General features: G+C 44.2%; 1 protein-coding gene across 7 annotated transcripts in view; it reads right to left on the bottom strand.

Moving 5' to 3' along the window:
• XPO6 (exportin 6) overlaps positions 1-18,142 on the bottom strand; it is a 102,618-nt gene that overhangs the window by 67,669 nt on the left and 16,807 nt on the right. For all 7 annotated transcript variants that reach the window (XM_042921526.1, XM_042921524.1, XM_042921523.1 and 4 more), the window contains exons 2-4: positions 4,774-4,864; positions 1,142-1,254; positions 140-337 (exon numbers count right to left, since the gene is read on the bottom strand). In XM_042921526.1, the coding sequence (XP_042777460.1) occupies positions 140-337; positions 1,142-1,254; positions 4,774-4,864 (402 nt within the window). The remainder of the gene's footprint in view (positions 1-139; positions 338-1,141; positions 1,255-4,773; positions 4,865-18,142) is intronic.

Genomic DNA, 18,142 nt, shown 5'->3' with positions numbered 1-18,142 from the left:
AGTGGGTAATTTGTCCTACGATGACCTCACTACCGCAGTTCCAAAATGCTAATCTGAACACTCCCCCTCAAGATAAGGAAATAATCACTTCTACAAACAAACAGTTTATGAGATGAAGTTTCCTTAGGTATATCCTTACCTGTAAAATGTTCGTAAAAAAGTCATGGTAGAACATGGGCCAATCTTGACGGCCAATATCAACAATAACTTTGCAGAGCTTGTTCCGGATAAAGTAAGGTAAGGTTTTGTGGTGAGCCAAAAGGAGTTTGGGCAGGCAGCTACGGATTTCCATCTTATCTTGAGATGGGACCCCAAGCCACATTTTATTGATCAGATTCTGAAAAACAAATACACGTCTTCTAAGTGAACCATCTGTACACAACAATAACCGGCTTTCATCCAACGGTTAGCTACATCATCTCAAACAAAAGACCCTGCTTTTAAACAAAGGCTTAGGGCAATTTAGCAATAAGAGTACTAGGAATATTCAAACCCTAGAATACAACAATCCCATCCTCAAAAGATCCACTAAATAACTTCACAGAAACAAAAAGCTGCATGTGCAAAAACTTTTTATTACACCACTGTCTCTGATGGCCACCAAAAAATGAAGAAAACAACTTTAATGTTCAACAACAGGAGGCCCACTTGGTGAATAATGGTATACCCACTTATATAGGAATATAATATAAAGGCTAAATGGGGTGGGGGGGGGCAGAATACAAAGAGGCATGAGCAACATGATTATAATTAGGTTGAAAAGAAAAGATATACACAGGAAGACAAAATTTGGAAGAGTTAAAATAAATGAAAATGTTTCTGGCTGGGTAACAGCATTATGGGTATCACCTCTCCTCCCAAACTGTTTCTCTTTCATTACCTTTCTCTTTTAAATGATGACGTGGAAGGCAAAGTTACACGTTACCAAACCAGCCCTGCCTCACCTTTCTGGGTTGAAGATGGAAAGGTGCCCCAGAAGCCAGACATCTTGACGGGGGCGGCGTGTGGGAGGAAGTCCCTGAGCTGAGCTACTGCTGTTTCCCCATCAGCTGCACCTCAAAGCCAAAGTCTAGTGCCAATGACCTGGCGTCGTGACTACAAAAGACTTTTCAGAACAGTATAAAGGCATCTGACAACTCACCTCAAACACCGTTAAACTGTACATCATGACATAGTCATTCCGGGTGCTGGAGAGGAAGTACAGGCAGAGTCTCCAGGCTCCTATTTGCTGGGCAAAGTTATCAAGAAGCTCCTCTGAAAAAGTTAAATAGCAACAAAGAAGGCTATGAAAAAGACATGAAATTAACACATGGCTGGGCTGTCTCATCAGGTCTTTAAACACACATCTCTCCATATAATTGAATGGCCCCCAAAACAATAGCAAAATCAGGCTGCGTCTTCGAGATAGAAAGGACAGACTGTACAACATTTTTCTGACTCTGAGGTGACAATGAACATGGACAATGTGTTCAGCCAGCTACAATCCAATAGCCTAAGGGCACTAATTGAGGCAGAGAAACTTTCAATGATAAAGTTCTTACTTAGCCTAAAGTGTGGGCAGACGGTGATCAAAGTATCATTTTACCTTATAAACGAAGGCTAATTGTTAACCTGTTTCCTCTGGGTTACGGGCTATATGTATTTCCTCAGGACTCAACAGTGTTCACACAAACACACACAAAATGATGGCTAGAGAAGCGGGACAAGAAAACATTAAGGCTAACCTTATAAACACAGGACAGGAAAAAAAAAATGCAAGAGAATTACAGATGGCTAATTCTCTGTATTTGGTATTCGTTTGGTTTCATTCTAAACTACCACATGAAAAACAGTCTGTAAGTTAAGAGTAACAATCATGGGAGTTACCATGAGCAGCCCTGTCCACATCAAATCAGTTAGAAACGGTTTTCCCCCTCCTGAGGCTGCTGGTACCATCAGCCAGAAGCCCAAGACAGCAAGCACTGAAAGTCTGTCACCACGTTTCCGAACACACTGCCCCTTAGTCATCTTGACCTGCTACACAGGGCGTGAAATACAAAACAAAGGGGGTAAAAAAATTTAAATCAAAATAAACATACATTTAAAAGGTTAAAAAGGAAGTTTAAAAATAGAAAAATTTTAAAGAGTAAAAGGATGAATAAAAGACAAACAACCCCCAGAGATTCTAGGAAGCCCCTGGAAAAGCAGGAAGGACCCTAAGATCACGGCTCTGCTAGCAGAAGGCCTCACTGTAGCAGCCTTACGGTTAAGTAAAAGCTTGTATGAATCCCAGAGCAGGAGTCAAACTGGAAGAGCAAACAGAACGAGCTCTGGCTAGAAATGAGGAACGCTGGGCTGGAGACTGTGCTGCTCACTCATGGAGTCTGATCCCGAGGGATCACTGCTCCTCTTTGATGCTTCGGCTTCCTCCACTGTGAAAATGACCAGACTGTCCCTTGAGGTTCCCTGCTAACAGCTGTACCTCTAGAGTACTAATAACGTGCCTCCTTTCCGCCACCTCGCCAGGAAAGTTAGTTAATCCTAAACTATGGAAAAGGAAGCACGTGGTTCCAGCCCACACACTCAAAGCTCCAAAGACTAGGCACAAAGAGAAGCCAAGTGAGACACACCCACCATATAGAACCAAACCCCTGGAGACTCTCCTTAGCCTGTGTTTAAATTAGACATTTGTAGTATCTGGTTATTTAAAGCTATTTTAAAATCAGATTAGAATACAAGTTTAGTTAAGAGGTTCCACTTTAAATTCATGAACGCTGAAGGTGAGCAATATTTGCTTGGCAAACCAAAAACTGAGAGAAAACCCAGGGTGCCTCGGTGGCTCAGTCGGTTAAGGGTCCAACCCTTGACTTCAGCTCGGGTCATGACCTCAGTGTGGGAGTTCGAGCCCTGCATCGGGTTCCGTGCTGACAGTGTGGAGCCTGTTTGGGATTCTCTTTCTCCCTCTCTCTCTCTGCCCCTCCCCTCCTCAAAATAAATAAATACTTTTATTTATTTTTTTTTTTTTAATTTTTTTAACATTTATTTTTGAGACAGAGAGAGAGCATGAACAGGGGAGGGTCAGAGAAAGAGGGAGACACAGAATGTGAAACAGGCTCCAGGCTCTGAGCCGTCAGCACAGAGCCCGACGCGGGGCTGGAACCCACGGACCGCGAGATCATGACCTGAGCCGAAGTCGGCCGCTTAACCGACTGAGCCACCCAGGCACCCCGAAAATAAATAAATACTTTTAAAGAAACATTGTTTTAATTGAGAGAAAGACCAAAACCACTTCAATTATAAGCTAAAAATAGGACTTCAAAGATATTAGTGTTGGGATATAGCAGATTGATGTAAGAGAAAGATCCTTCACCTGCTTTGGTAAAAATCACCAGTTGTATTTTTACTGTTAAGTATAAGGTACTTTGGCAGCATAAAACTAACAACGATCCCTAGTTTATGAAAGCTCTGGTTCTCTATAGACACTCCGTCAGAAAAGACAGGCATATATGGGGCAGGCCCAAAAGAGAGCACCAAGTTTAAAAGTAGAAGAGTAAAGAGGCGCCTGGGAGGCTTAGTTGGTTATGTGTCCAACTGTGGCTCAGGTCATGATCTCACGGTTCGAGAGTTCGAGCCCCACGTCGGGCTCTGTGCTGACAGCTCAGAGCCTGGAGCCTGCTTCGGATTCTGTGTCTCCCTCTCTTTCTCTCTCCGTCCCTCCCCCACGCACACTCTGTCTCTCAAGGATAAATAAGCATTAAGAAAAAAAAAGTAAAAGTAAGAAGTTCAACTACCAGAAGCTGATATGATGCTCAAAGAAAGCGAGAGAAAAAGGGCTGCAGCCAAAGGTCTACTGGCTACCTGGAAATCCAGACCTTAGTCAAACCTTGGACCAAAGGCAGAAATCAGCCACAACACCCAACTGGCCAACATGACTTAGAGAAGCCAAGTGGGGCAGAGAAATGGGCCTCCAGAGTCCTAGAGACACGCAAAAAAGGCCTCCCTGGAGGTGAAAACAATGAATGTAAAGTTATTACCCAGCAGTCAAACATCCGAGGGAAAAGCTTTTAGGTTGGGACAGAGAAGAAAACATTTTCCATTTTCAAGTTCAGGGGTTAAGTGAGGACTCAGAGGGGGGAAAAGAGTGCTCTAGGACCACAGTGCAGCATGTCTCTGAGGCAGAGATCTGACAGTTCACAGTGCGCTTCAATGGATAACGCTCACGTAAATGAGTATGGAATTCAAAAGGAAATTCTAGAAGGTGCTGAGGTTCCCAGGAGACCCAAGGTAATTATATCTTCATCTCTGTTGTCTGAAGCCTTTATTCATCACAACTTGCAGAATGGGGGAGACAATCATAGAGATAAAGATGTAGCAGCAGCCCCCAAGGGAATACCAGTCACACAAAGGACCTCTAGGCACCAGATAAGGTTTGGATTGGACTTCTACACACCAAAACCATGTCGTTCTGACACTTTTAGGAGCTGTTTTCTTAAGGGAACAGTCACGGGCTTCTGTGACAGAAGTTCAACTTTGCTGAAATTAAGAAGAGAGCGGCGGGAGGGGTTTTCCACCGTTGGCCAGAGAGAACCCACCAGCGTGGATTATGGCGGGCTCCGCGAACCACAGCCCTGGATTTACAGACGCCACCGACCAGCAAAACAAGAGCCAAACAAAAGCCAAGAACTGAAGGGGAAACAAGCAGGCCTGACCAGCCCGGGCAACCGACTCCTTCCTCCTCACCACACACTTGGTGTGTTCGAAGGGACTCTTGGCGACACCCGGCACCTCACTTACCTATCTCACGTTTTCTTTCGTTGGTTGTACAATCGTGGAAGAATTCTGTCATCAGACTTTCCAATGCCCTGAGGGAGGCTTCTTCAGAGGCCTGACAAAGGTATTTAGGAAAAACAAAAAAATCAGTAACTGTCTCTCCAGCTCTACTTTCCTCAGTTCCCTCCAGGTCACATTCAACCCAAGAGTAACTGACTTCCTCAAACATCTTGTTTCAACATTCTTCAAATACACGGGATTCAGAAAAACTGAAGGGAATTTCCCAGCTGGTTCAAAACCCAAATTCTCAGTGTATTCTACATATCCATGCTACCGTGCAATCGATTTTCAATTATTTATGCTAAGGCAAAGGGAACAAATGACTCAAAATTTAATTCTGGGAGTATATCGAAAGCAAATTACCAGCCCCTGGCCCTGACTGAATAGGCTGAAGAGACCCAGGGAGAAGGTCAGGGCTCCCTACAGACTTCCTGTCAACTATACATTTGCCCCCAGTCTAAATAATTAGCCATATTTTGATTCACAACAACTGCAATCAAACCGCTGCGTGGATTCCTGGGGGTTGTTGTTGAAGGCACTTCAGGAGCCACACGTTCTGACAACTGTCCATCTCGAATGAGCAGCCACCAGAGGCTAAGGCGAAGGCAGCTAGGAAACACGCTGAGCAGGAACTCCCAATCGGCACATCCCAGCCACGGACCCGCAGACAGGATCCCAGCCACGGACCCGCAGACAGGCAACCGCTGGGCAGAACCGCTCAGGTGGAGAATGAGAGGGGAGGTGCTCTCAGCCCCAGAGCCCACCGTCTCCCTCTTCCGTCTGGGGCTCCAAGCCCACTCCCTCTTCTCCCACGCATGCAGGGGCATCGTTTGCAGCAATGAGTTTGGGTCCGCCCTCCTTCACTTGCCCATCTGCGGGAAGGCGAGCATTCCTAGACCATTTTTGAATCTGCGTTGGCATTACATACCCAGAGACCATCAAGAGCCAAGAGCAGTTCTGACTTCTTATCTCTTCATTCTAGTCTCCCCGCTCCTCCCTCCTCCATATCCTCTCCACTGTCTCCACAGTTAAGAGCCGATGATAAAAATTGCATTTTAAAGCAAGCCCACACTCAAACGTGTTATGTAATCAATCTGTAATGTTACCAGAGGCCTCCACCTGGCGACCGGCTTTTGAAGACCCCGAGGAACTGGGGCCATCTCTGTGGCAACACCGGCATTTCTTGGGCCTGGTACCAATTACAGGGGCCAAGTCAGGCTTCCACCAGCCCGTCCACATCAACTGGCATGCACAAGCACGCCACAGAGCACACAGGGGTCACGTTCAAGCAGTGCCAGGCACGGCTGTCCCTCCCATGCCGCAGTCATACGTGAACGGCTGCGTGATGTGTCATAATGGCACGCCGAGTGAGGAATTACTGTACAATAGTTACAGCACTTGGGATTTGTCTGAAGTTTACAGCTATGATCAGGATTAGCCCCTCTTACTCTGTTTTCAAACCGATGCATCAGTTCAACCGAAAAATATCCTTGGATTGCAAATTAAGCTATTTTCTTTTTAACATTTATTTTTGAGAGAGCGCGAGCGAGCACGACTGGGGGGGAGGGGCAGAGAGGAGATAGAGCATCCGAAGCAGGCTCCGAGCCGTGAGCACAGAGCCCGATGCAGGGCTCGAACTCACGAACTGTGATATCGTGACCTGAGCCAAAACCAAGAGTCAACCACTTAACCAACTGAGCCACTCAGGTGCCCCTGCAAATTAAGCTATTAAAAACTACGTATTTTAGGGGGCCTGGCTGGCTCAATCGGTAGAACATGTGACCTAATCTTGGGGTCATGAGTTTGAGCCCCACACTGGGCATGGAGCCTACTTAAATATGTGTGTGTGTGTGTGTGTGTGTGTGTGTGTGTACGTACATACATATACACACATTTTTTTCAAATGCAGAAATAACCGGAAGGTCAGACTAAAATAGCCCACAATCTTTTTTAACCTGTTTTCAACTTTTTGTGTTGATCGAAACATCTCACTGTTCTCGCTTTCTAAGTAAATGCTAAATATTCAAATTCCTAAAATGAATTGACGTAAGTAAAAGAATGCTTTGATCTGTTTCATAAATCGACTTGGTATACCCATTTAATTCGGGGGGGGGGAAAAAAAAAGATTTGTTGGGGCACCTGGGTGGCTCAGTCGGCTGAGCATCAGGCTCTTGGTTTTCAGCTCAGGTCACAGATCTCACGGTTCCTGAGTTCAAGCCCTGCATCGGACTCTGTGCTCACAGTGCAGAGCTGGCTTGGGACTCTCTCCCCCTCTCTGCCTCTCCCCTGACTCCTCCCCCTCTCTCAAAATAAATAAATAAATAAATAAATAAATAAATAAGCTTAAAAATGTTTTGTGAAAGAAAAAAAAGTTGTTGTTTTAAAAATAGTCTGTGGGAAAGATCTGAAAGAATCAAAGGAAAATCTCACCATTTAACTTACTGGCAAAAAAATAAAACTTAACATAAATTAAGAGACACCTGTTGAAATTAGGTCATCTATTGAGTCAAAAATAAATCAGTAGTTCCTCTGGAGTCAAAATGGGTCCTGGAAAATTAAGGACACATCTTCAAATCACACCTGCTCCACAACTTTTTCTTGTAGTGAATCATTTCAGGGTAGATCCTAGAAAACACCCGAGCTCAGCACATTGAGGCAAACTACCACCAAGGTCTATTTTGTACTGGTTCTTCAGGGACAAGTTTGTGAACTTGACAATCACCAGCCTTGTATTAAATGCTGCTGGGACAAGTCCAGGACAATCTCTCCAAAGAACGCACCTCTAACTCCACTCCCGGTCCCATCCACCCTCACTGCCCAAACCCAAGCTAACCTTCCAACAGAAAAGTGGACAGATGAAAGTATCCACATGGATCACAGGATGGACGCTCCCCACCGAATGACGGTTACACGAAAAACGAAACTCCAAAACCTAACCCAGTAGTATCACCAGGAGCTTGCCAATAAAAACAAATAGCATGCTGTTTACATTTTCGATCACTTCTACAACGGCAATATTAACACCTACCTCACGATGACCCACGTAAAGCTACTATGTAAACTCTAAAGAATTACCTAATTCATAGTTATGGCCGCTATCATTTTTATTTGGTCTTAAATACCAAATGAAAACAAACCAAAACAAAAAATTGAAGTGGTAGGCCTCCTTTGAAACTGGAGATTCATGTCCTCAGGCTTTACGGGCTTTGTCCAAACATCTCTAATGAGGCTTTTCCAGCTGGATTTCAAAATGAAACTATGTAAAAGTTTACAGGAGACAAAAAGGAGATCAAAGTCATATACACAGAACAGAGATGTAAAGACAGAAAAGATAGGTTCAAGACCGGCAGAGAGCTCGAAGGATATTGGCGAATTCCTCCCGACTGGCAAGAAGGCTACTAGAACCTTTGCCAGATGTTTCAAGGAGGGGATGAAGTCAAAATCCAGATTGCTGTGGGTTTAGGGAGTAAAGGCAAGTAAGGAAGTGGTAAGATTCCGTGCAGACTTCACTTTCCAGTAATGAAGGAACAAAGGACATAAAACAAAACCCACGTGCCATGATGTGGTAGGAAGAACAGGCTCCAATTCCCAAAGACTACTCAAGCCCTGTAGTGACTAACTTATGAAGCACACTCAGGACTCAATACACCCGACTGCTTCCCAGCTTGTGCCTGGGATGTAAGATCCGGACCTTGAAGAACTAAGGAAAGACAAGATTAAATTAAAACCAAGTAAGACACATTCACACAAAACAATTACAGTTGGACAACAGATATAAAATGTGAGAGAGAAAACAATAAAGCCTCTAAAAGATAACGTAGAGCATCTTCATGACTTTGGAGTAGGGAAAAATTCCTTGAAAAGGACACATAAAAGCACTAAACAAAGGGAAAGATTGATAAATCAGAATATTCATCAAATGGCATAAGGAAGAGCACGCAAAAGAAAGCCACAAAATGGGAAAAGAGATTTCCAACAGAGGACTTAGAGTACAAATCAATAAGGAAAAACAAAGGATTCAACTTTTTGACAAATAGTTAATTCTAAGAAGGTATGCAAAAAGCCTGTTCAGGGACACCTGGGTGGCTCCGGCAGTTGAGCATCTTACTCTTGATTTCACCCAGGTCATAATCCCAGGGTCACGGGATCGAGCCGCACATCAGGCTCCACACCGAGCATGGAGCCTGCTTTAAGATTCTCTCTTTCTCTCCCTCTGCCTCTCTCTCCCCCATGCACACCCTCTCTAAAATAAAAAACAAAAAATAAAAAATGTTAAGCGTATACAGAAAAGAAGTGCTCGACCTCATCCGTTGTCAGGAAAATGCAAATTAAAACCATGACAGCACTATGCATCTACCAAAACGGCTAAAATTAAAAGGACAAGAACAAGAGTTGGTAAGGCTGTTGAGCAGTTAGAACATGCACATACCGCTGCCGGCGAAGCATACGCTGGCATAACCACTTCAGAGAGTGGTTGAACGGCGAACAGAAGAAGATAATTTGCAGGTGACATGTCCGATAAAGGGTTAGCATCCAAAATATATAAAGAGCTGATACAACTCAACACCCAAAAAACAAACAATCCAATCAAATAATGGCCAGAAGACATGAACAGACATTTCTCCCAAGAAGCCAGAGATGGCTGGCAGACACATGAAAAGCCGCTCACCGTCACTCGTCATCAGGGAAACACAAATCAAAACCACGATGAGATACCACCTCACACCTGTCAGAATGGCTCACATTAACAACTCAGGCACCAGCGGATGTTGGCGAGGATGTGGCGAAAAAGGAGCTCTCATGAACTGTTGGTGGGAATGCAAACTGGCGTAACCACTGTGGAAAACGGTATGGAGGAGTATGGAATATTACTCAGCCGCAAAAAAGAAAGAAATCTTGCCATTTGCAATGACATGGATGGAGCCAGAGAGTAGGATGCCAAGCGAAATATGTCAGTCAGAGAAAAATACATGATTTCACTCCTATGTGGAAGTTAAGAAACAAACAAAAATGAGCAAAGGAAAAAAAGAGAGAACCAAGAAACAAGACTCTTAATTATACAGAACAAACTCCTGATTACCAGAAGGGAGGTGCGTGAGGAGTTGGGTGACACAGGCGACGGAGATGAAGGGGGGCACCTGTCACGATGAGCACCGGGTGACGCACGGAAGTGCCGAATCACTCTATTGTGCGCCTGAAACGAATGTAACCCCGTATACTAACACTGGAATTTAAAATACTTTTTTAAGAGAGAAAACCCTTGGCAGCTGAACACATGCATCCTTTATGACCCTGCAATTCTACTCCTTGAGAACTCAAACAGAAATTGGTACACGTGTATCAAAAAAACTGTACACAAATGTTCACAGCACCATTATTCATAATATCCAAAAAAGCCAAAAGAACCCAAATAAGCATCACCAGTGGAATGGATACATTGTGGTTCATTCAGCAGGAAAATATTATAAGACAATAAGAATGAATCAATATCGCCACATGCAACAACATGGATGAATCTCACAAACACAACGTTGAGTAAAAAGAAGCCAAAACACACTCTTCATTATTCGTTGTATGTTAATTTTTAAAACAAGCAAAATAATCAGAACAGTGGTCACCTCTGGGGAAGAGGGATTCTGAGATGCTGGGAACATTCTGTTTTCTCGATCTGAGTGTTAGCACACAGGATGCACACTAGGATTTGTGCACTTTTCTGCAAGTATACATACACCATTTAAAAACCTTAATGGCATACTTATTTTTAGCATTCAGGTTGTTATTTTCAGCCAGTGAGTTTAAAAGTTGTGTTTTTTCCTCTATCAGCACAACCACTGAGAGCAACTGGGGGCCTGAAGGTCAGGTCTGAGTGGGAGACTCCTGGATTGCTGGGCACCATCACCTATGTTTTCAGAGCTGTTAGGGTGACAGCATGAAGGATTACAATCCCAAAAGCCTGTGTATACCTCCCCAAGACTTCCTCGGCTTACCTCAGCAGCAGACTAAAACCCTGAGGCACGATGAGAAAATAAACCTGGCTCAGAAAACTCTCTCGGAGTGTATGTATCTCTCTAAAATAAAGTTTTCTGTTCCACAAAGAGTTAAAAATCTGCAGCGCGGAGGAGCTTTCGGCTGTGCCTGCTCTGACTTTATCTGTTCCTTTTATTGCACTGCTCACGGTTCAGTGGTTCAGAGACCTACCTACTACTGACTCATTTATTAAGGAACAACAAAGTCAACCAACACCCATAATCGCCTAACTACAAGGAAAACTTGAAAAGGGAAGGATCACATCATCTGAAATCTTTGACTCTTCCTTACATCTTCTAAGATCACCAGGCCACCTGGTTCTTGCTTTACACTGTCTTTCAGATTTGCACCTTTTCCCTCATCACTTCTATAGGCCCTGATCCCCTCCTGCCTAGATTACTATAATTTCTCTTCCCTGGTTGCCTTGATGTCGGCTCTCCCAATTCCAGTCCAACCCGTGCTTCACCACCAGATGAATTCTTCTAAACATGGATTCTCTGTCCCAATTATTCTAAATCTAGCTTTAAAGGGCCTTTGAATCTGGACTGAGAAACTCAGCCATTCATTCAACAAACAAATAAGCCCAATGCTCACCAAGTAACTGACTCTGCATTAAGCCCCGGAGATGAATATCGATAAGACTAAGATGAACAAGACTGACTGACCCCCTGACTTCAAGGGACTGGAGGTAGCCTGGGGGAGAGAAGGGAAGAGCCTATGATAAAAAAAAAAAGTAGAATAGGATGGTTTACGAGATCTAGTAGTGACAGATGTATAAATGGCTTCCGGATCCCAAGGGAACGAACTCTGTCTGAGGGAGAGAAGGAAGGCTTCACAGAGAACATGCATTTTGGGTTTTGAAGAAGGCAGAGTTTACTAGGATGAAAGGAGGAAAGCACGCCTGACTCACCATCACTCACCACAGGAAGCCATCCCTCCATTTTGAGCACGCATGGTCTCCCCAGCAAGTGTCTCCTCCCATCCTGCACCTGCTCCTGGGTCTGCAATTCATAGCTCTACCTTCATGATGTTTCTTACAAAATGAAAGTTCACAGCATGGCTCCCTTCGCTGTGTGTACCTCGTGTTTTTATCTCTTGCAATCAGTACCAACAGTTTTGCCCATGGCCCTGTTCTCTGGTCAGTTCAGCACGGCACAATTCAAGTGCACGGGTTCCGAGACTGCGTTCCTCAGGTTTGAGCCCAAATGCACCTCAACCTCGGCCTAGTTATTTAATCTGTCACTTTTTTTCCTCTTGTGCACAACTGGGGATAAGAGAACCTAACACATGGGATCGTTCTAAGGATTAAATAATCTGTGTAAAGCACACGGTGAACATAGTGCCAGGAATAAAGGGCTGAAAGCCCCATCTGTCACTGCTAATACTTCATAGGTAGTGGGCCTCTCTCCGTAACCAGAACATAAAATGCCTGGGAAGACACTCTGCCTAACACATTTGTATTTTCTACCACATCCAGCATGGACTGGTGCTCAAATGTCTTACAGTCCGAATTCAGGAGAAAAAAAGGAACAACGAGACAGTATCACTTTTAGTTTCTCAGGAATACTGGTAATCCTTCCGAATTTAAAATACACGTGACTATTTAAAATTCCCCCTTTAAGGCCTCGGACTGCTCACATGCGTTCAATAAACATTTCTGGAAAAAACGGGAGAATGCTAACCATTCATCTTAAAAAGACACTGAGACCCAAAGCGGATAATATGGTGCTTGGTCCTTAACTTAAGACACGTACATGGCAGGCTTCTCAAACCCCACCTAAAATCTGTAATGTTTTTATCTACTTGCCTCTAAAATGCCCCCCACCGAAGCATAATCTTTTTACAAAATCAATACCAGGGGGGAAAAATGACTCTTTTCTAAAGAAGCTTTTATCAAGCTTCCTGGCACCTTTTCCAGTATGTTCCTCCAAGGAGGTGAATCAGATGAGCCTCCTGCACTTGGGCTCGTGGCCTCCTTGCCGCCAAACCCAGAAACGTGAGGACCAGCATCCCAGAGTCCCACTCAAATACCCTGTGGCATATCCAGAACAATGCTATCACTCTATTTGCCTGTATAGAAAGGTTTCTGGGAACAAGGATTCCGCACTAGCCTCTGACCAAGGCTCAAAAGTATGCGAGGCATACCCGATGTGTTACAACAGATGCCATTAGTGAAGACATTTCAATCTCTTAGAAACTTTCTCAGAAGCTAACAGGATTACTGTGGGTGTTCCGACTCTGAAGAGAACACTTCTTCTCCCTTACGCTCTTCTTCACGGAAGAGGAAACAGATGAGGAAAGAAGGCCCTCTGGCCTTCAGGCCTGTAAGAGCATGAGACGGAATAAGCAGCTTAAAAGAATGTGCGACGGGAATCAACAACGTGACATCTATGTGGCCCCTCTGAAGTCACTCGGCTCAAAAAGCCAGAAAGCAGGAAAGCCTGGAGAGGAAGCCCCGGTCAGGAGGGATTCACAGGTCTTCTCCCTCCTTTCCTGTCTCTGCTCTGTGTGTCTCAAATGGCAGATACTATCCTTAAAAAAAAAAAGAAGAAGAAGAAGAAGAAGAAGAAGAAACAAAAACCCTAAACACATCCTAATGAGTAGAAATCTCGTTTTACTTCTCTAAAAGCAAACTGTTGAAACCGGCTGGACCTCTGAAGTCCAGCCCTCAGAAGCGCAAGCGCTGAGGCCGGGGGTGCCAAGTGCCTGGCTCACACGTACGCAGCTGGCACGCGCCGCAAGCCGCGTCTCCCAACTCAGCCGCATCCGTGCCCGAGTCCGGGTGTCCCTTAGCCCATCTGCGATGGGAAAGTAGAGGCAACGCTAAGAAGAGGGGTTGTCTGGGACTACAGATGTGCAGTGCAGTGATTAACTTCAAAAATTATGTACAGGGGCGCCTGGGCGGCTCAGTCGGTTGAGCGTCCGACTTCGGCTCGGGTCACGATCTCGCGGTCCGTGAGTTCGAGCCCTGCATCGGGCTCTGTGCTGACAGCTCGGAGCCCGGAGCCTGTTTCGGATTCTGTGTCTCCCTCTCTCTGCCCCTCTCTCTGCCCCTCTCTCTCTCTCCCTCTCTTTCTCTGTCTCTCTCAGAAATGAATAAACGTTAAAAAAAAATTTTTTTTAATGAAGTTCTGCGTTTGCCTCAGAAGGGCTCCTCATTGTTGCCTACAGCTTAACTTTGAAAATATTCGCCCTTTGGGAGTAACGACAGATATAACTTTGTATAATATCATCATATAGATAATTATTTGATTAAAACATATGGTTTAGCCGCATCTAAAGGTAATTCTAATCATTAAAAGGTACTTTTCTGCTTTAGTCTAAAGCTACCATCAAGCTGATCAATGGCAAAAAATACCTTCCAGTATTTTTTGGGTTTGCACAGTATTTCTCGGGTTTGGGTCAGATTCTGTCTCTCCCGTGAACAAAAGGGGTCTGTTTACTGCTGAGGACTGGGAGGTAGAAGCAGGAAAACGGCCAGGCATCTGGGCCAGAAAGCCCAACTGGTCCCACTGTGGCAGTGAGAAGGTCGAGGCAGCATTGTCTGTCCCCCTGGGGACCAGTTAGAGGAAACATCTTGTACAGAGAGGACAGTATGTTTTAATGCTGGGAAAAACCTATCCATGTACTATACTGGACAATACAGAAAAACAAGAACCACCAATTAGCTACTAATGGACAGGGGCACTGGTTTCCAAAACTTAAAACAAATCTAAAGGAGATTAACGAGTCATGACTAGTAAATGCGATACTCGATTCTAAGGCTAGATCCTGCACCAAAGTGGGGAAAAATACTACAAGGACATAATTGGGTCAAAGGACAAAACTGGAATACCAATGGCAGATCTGATGAAAGTACTGAATCAGTGTTACATTAACTGAAGTTGCTAACTGCACTGTGGCTCCGTAAGAAAATACCCGTTAGAAAATACACGACACAGGGTCAAGGGGCCATGACGTAGGCAACTTACTCTCAAACAGTTCAGCCAAAGAACCTGTGTACATATATACGTGGAGAAACTGTAAATAATAAAGCAAACAGGGCAAAATGTTAACACTGGCAGAGTTTGGATAAAGGGTAGAAGAGATTTCTTTGTACTACTCAGTCTTTGCAATCTTTGTGTCCGTTGGAAATTATTTCCAAATAGAAAGTTTTTGAAAATTTCATCTGTTGAGGGTGCCAGGGTGGCTCAGTCGGTTTAGTGTCCAACTGCTTTTTTGTGTTTGTTTTTTGTTTTTAACGTTTATTCATTATTGAAAGACAGAGCCAGAGCATGAGCAGGGGAGGGGCAGACACAGAATCCGAAGCAGGCTGCCAGCTCCAAGCTGTCAGCACAGAGCCTGACGCGGGGCTCGAACTCACAAACCATGAGATCATGACCTGAGCCAAAGTCGGACGCCCAACAGACTGAGCCACCCAGGTGCCCCTATGTCCAACTCTTAACTTTGGCCCGTGATCTCATGGTTCGTGGGATCGAGCCCCACGTCCTGGCTCTGTGCTACCAGTATGAGGCCTACTTGGGATTCTCTCTCTGCACCCCCCCAAAATAAACAAATAAATATTAAAAAAAAAACAAAACAAAAACTTCATCTGTTGGATTGGTACCCCTCCAACTTTGCTCTTCAGTGCTCCCAGCGGGCTGGGCAAATAGGAAAGAGAAAGCAAGACAAGGATATGACAGGCAAAAGGGACTCATCAACCTCTCAGATGCCAGGGCTATACTAGCACACATACAGCATAGGCATTAAAAATTTTGCATCTGCTGGTTGGGCAACAAACATATCCCGCTAGGAGCTGAAATACATGTAAGTTATATGCTTATTTATTTATATTACAGTAGAAGGTTTTAATTACACAGCCAAAAAAGCAAGTGATAAGAATAGTTATTCGGCAAGAAACTGTCTAAAATAAATGAGTAATACAGCCCAAAATAGGCTCTCTCGTCACAATTCCATCTGCTTCTTTTTCCCAGGTACATATCCCAGGAGGACGGATATTTTTATCTGCATGCCTAGTCAATTAAATCCAAAAGATGCCGAGACCATCAACACAAAGCATACTATCAACAACTCCTAAAACAGGACCACAGAATCTTAGAAATACAGACCCCAGAGAACAGCAAGTCCAACCTCAACATACAGAGGAAGAAAATGAAGAGTATCTTGCCCAAAGTCGACCAGCTACTGGTCAAGTGAAGGCCCTGGAGCAGGGCCACCAGAGCCCTCTCCCAGTGACAGCTCCTCTATCCTTTAAAGGAGGACACCGAGGGGCGCCTGGGTGGCTCCATCGGTTAAGCGTCCAACTTCGGCTCAGGTCACGATCTCACAGTCCGTGGGTTCGAGCCCTGCGTTGGGCTCTGTGCTGACAGCTCAGAGCCTGGAGCCTGCTTCACATTCTGTGTCTCCCTCTCTCTCTGACCCTCCCCTGCTCATGCTATGTCTCTGTCTCAAAAATAAACGTTAAAAAAAAAATTTAAAGGAGGACAGCGAGTTCTAGGGCTGTAAGTATGATGAGCGAGCTGGCATTACCTTGCATGGGATGAAATCAGGCAATGAATGAGTGTGAAGTTAACAGGCCCACTCTATGCGTGCTGCAAATCTAAAATCCCAAGTAACACTACAACTCATACATAAAGAATCCATGGCAGCTGCTCGTACTACCTGTAACTGTTTAAGAGCAAGTCTTGTAAAACCTGTACCACCTTCATCCAGAATTATTCCCAGACACAACCAGCATTTTATTTTTAACGTTTATTTATTTTTGAAAGAGAGAGAGAGAGAGACACCATGTGAGTGGGAGAGGGGCAGAGAGAGAGAGGGAGACACAGAATCCAAAGCAGGCTCCAGGCTCTAAGCTGTCAGCACAGAGCCTGACACGGGGCTTGAACCCACGAACTGCGAGACCATGACCTGAGCTGAAGTCGAACGCTTAACCGACTGAGCTGCCCAGGCGCCCCAGAAGTGGCATGTTACATAACAGTTTAAATAACATTTATTTCATTTTGGCAAAAATCTCCAGATTGTATTCCAGCCTGCTGGGATTCGAAGGGGCATAATCACTTCCTTTCTCCGGCCCAGGTCTATAGCTTGCTACAGTCTCAAGCAACCGAGTGCGATCAAAGTCCAATATCCTCTTCATGACTTGCAAAGCTGCAATGCCTCCTCCTTTCCATCCTGAATTGACCTGATCCAGCCAGGCCGAGCAACAATAGGAAGGCAGGACACGGCGGCGGGAGACAAGCTTCTCTTGAGGATAAGCAGGTGAGAAGTCCAAGGACAAAGCTAGGAGGGTTCTGATGCCGTGACCTCACACCTGGGAAATGTGGGCAATGGTGTTGGGCTCTCCCCAGTGCACCCATCATAAACAAATCAGGAACTACATCCCTCCTGGGGGAAGGAAAAAATGAGAGGGGGAAGCCAGAGCTCAGAAGAATGTGCTCCAATACCATTGCCACCTAGGGTACACGGGACAACTGCTCGAACGCACACCAAACTAGGAATGAGGATGCTGGCGCCACACAGTGAACGTACCTACCTTAATGTCACGGAGTCGTACATTTTTCAATGGTAAATTTTATGTTTATTTTAACACACACACACACACACACACACACACACAGAAAACTCTTAAGGCTGTGGGGAAAAAGTATGTTAAGGCACCATTTCTAATACATTAAAATAACTACAAAGGGTGCTTAAGTAAATAATAGGTAAACATTAAATAAACCTATAAATGTGACCTATAAGTCCTATAAAGAGACAAAAATAAGGAAGGATGTAGGTAGCAAAAAAAAAAAAAAAAAACCAGACAAAAATAAAATCGAAGTTGGTGATAACTTTTCCTACCCTTCCAACCCAAACAATATATTACAATGAAGCCATTTTTTAACCTATTAAATTTGCAACAATTTTCTTAAGCCTACCCAATGCCAAGGAGTGTATTTATCTACAGCTGGTAGGAAGAATAAACTGGTATAAACTTTCCAGAAAATATCTGATGACGTACCTTAAACATGTACATACTAAATCTAAAACTATGTTAAAAATAAAAGGTTTACTAAAAAATCTTCATACCCTTGGGTCCTTCTGGGAATCTAGCCTAAGGCAATTTTCTGAAATACAGAAAAAGCTCTTTGCAAAAACATGAATCACATATTATTTACAATGGCAAAAAAAAATGGAACAATCTAACTGCCCAAAAATCCATGCAATGCAATATTACACAGCCTCTGTAAATACTTATGAAGTATTTGATGATTTGGAAAACCACTTCTATAACGTTACATGCAAAAAGAAGAAAAAAAGT

The sequence above is a fragment of the Panthera leo genome, chromosome E3 (genome assembly GCF_018350215.1).
Source record: "Panthera leo isolate Ple1 chromosome E3, P.leo_Ple1_pat1.1, whole genome shotgun sequence".
NCBI lineage: Eukaryota > Metazoa > Chordata > Mammalia > Carnivora > Felidae > Panthera > Panthera leo.
Note: the sequence above shows the minus strand (reverse complement) of the source record. Positions and strands in the feature narration are given on the sequence as shown.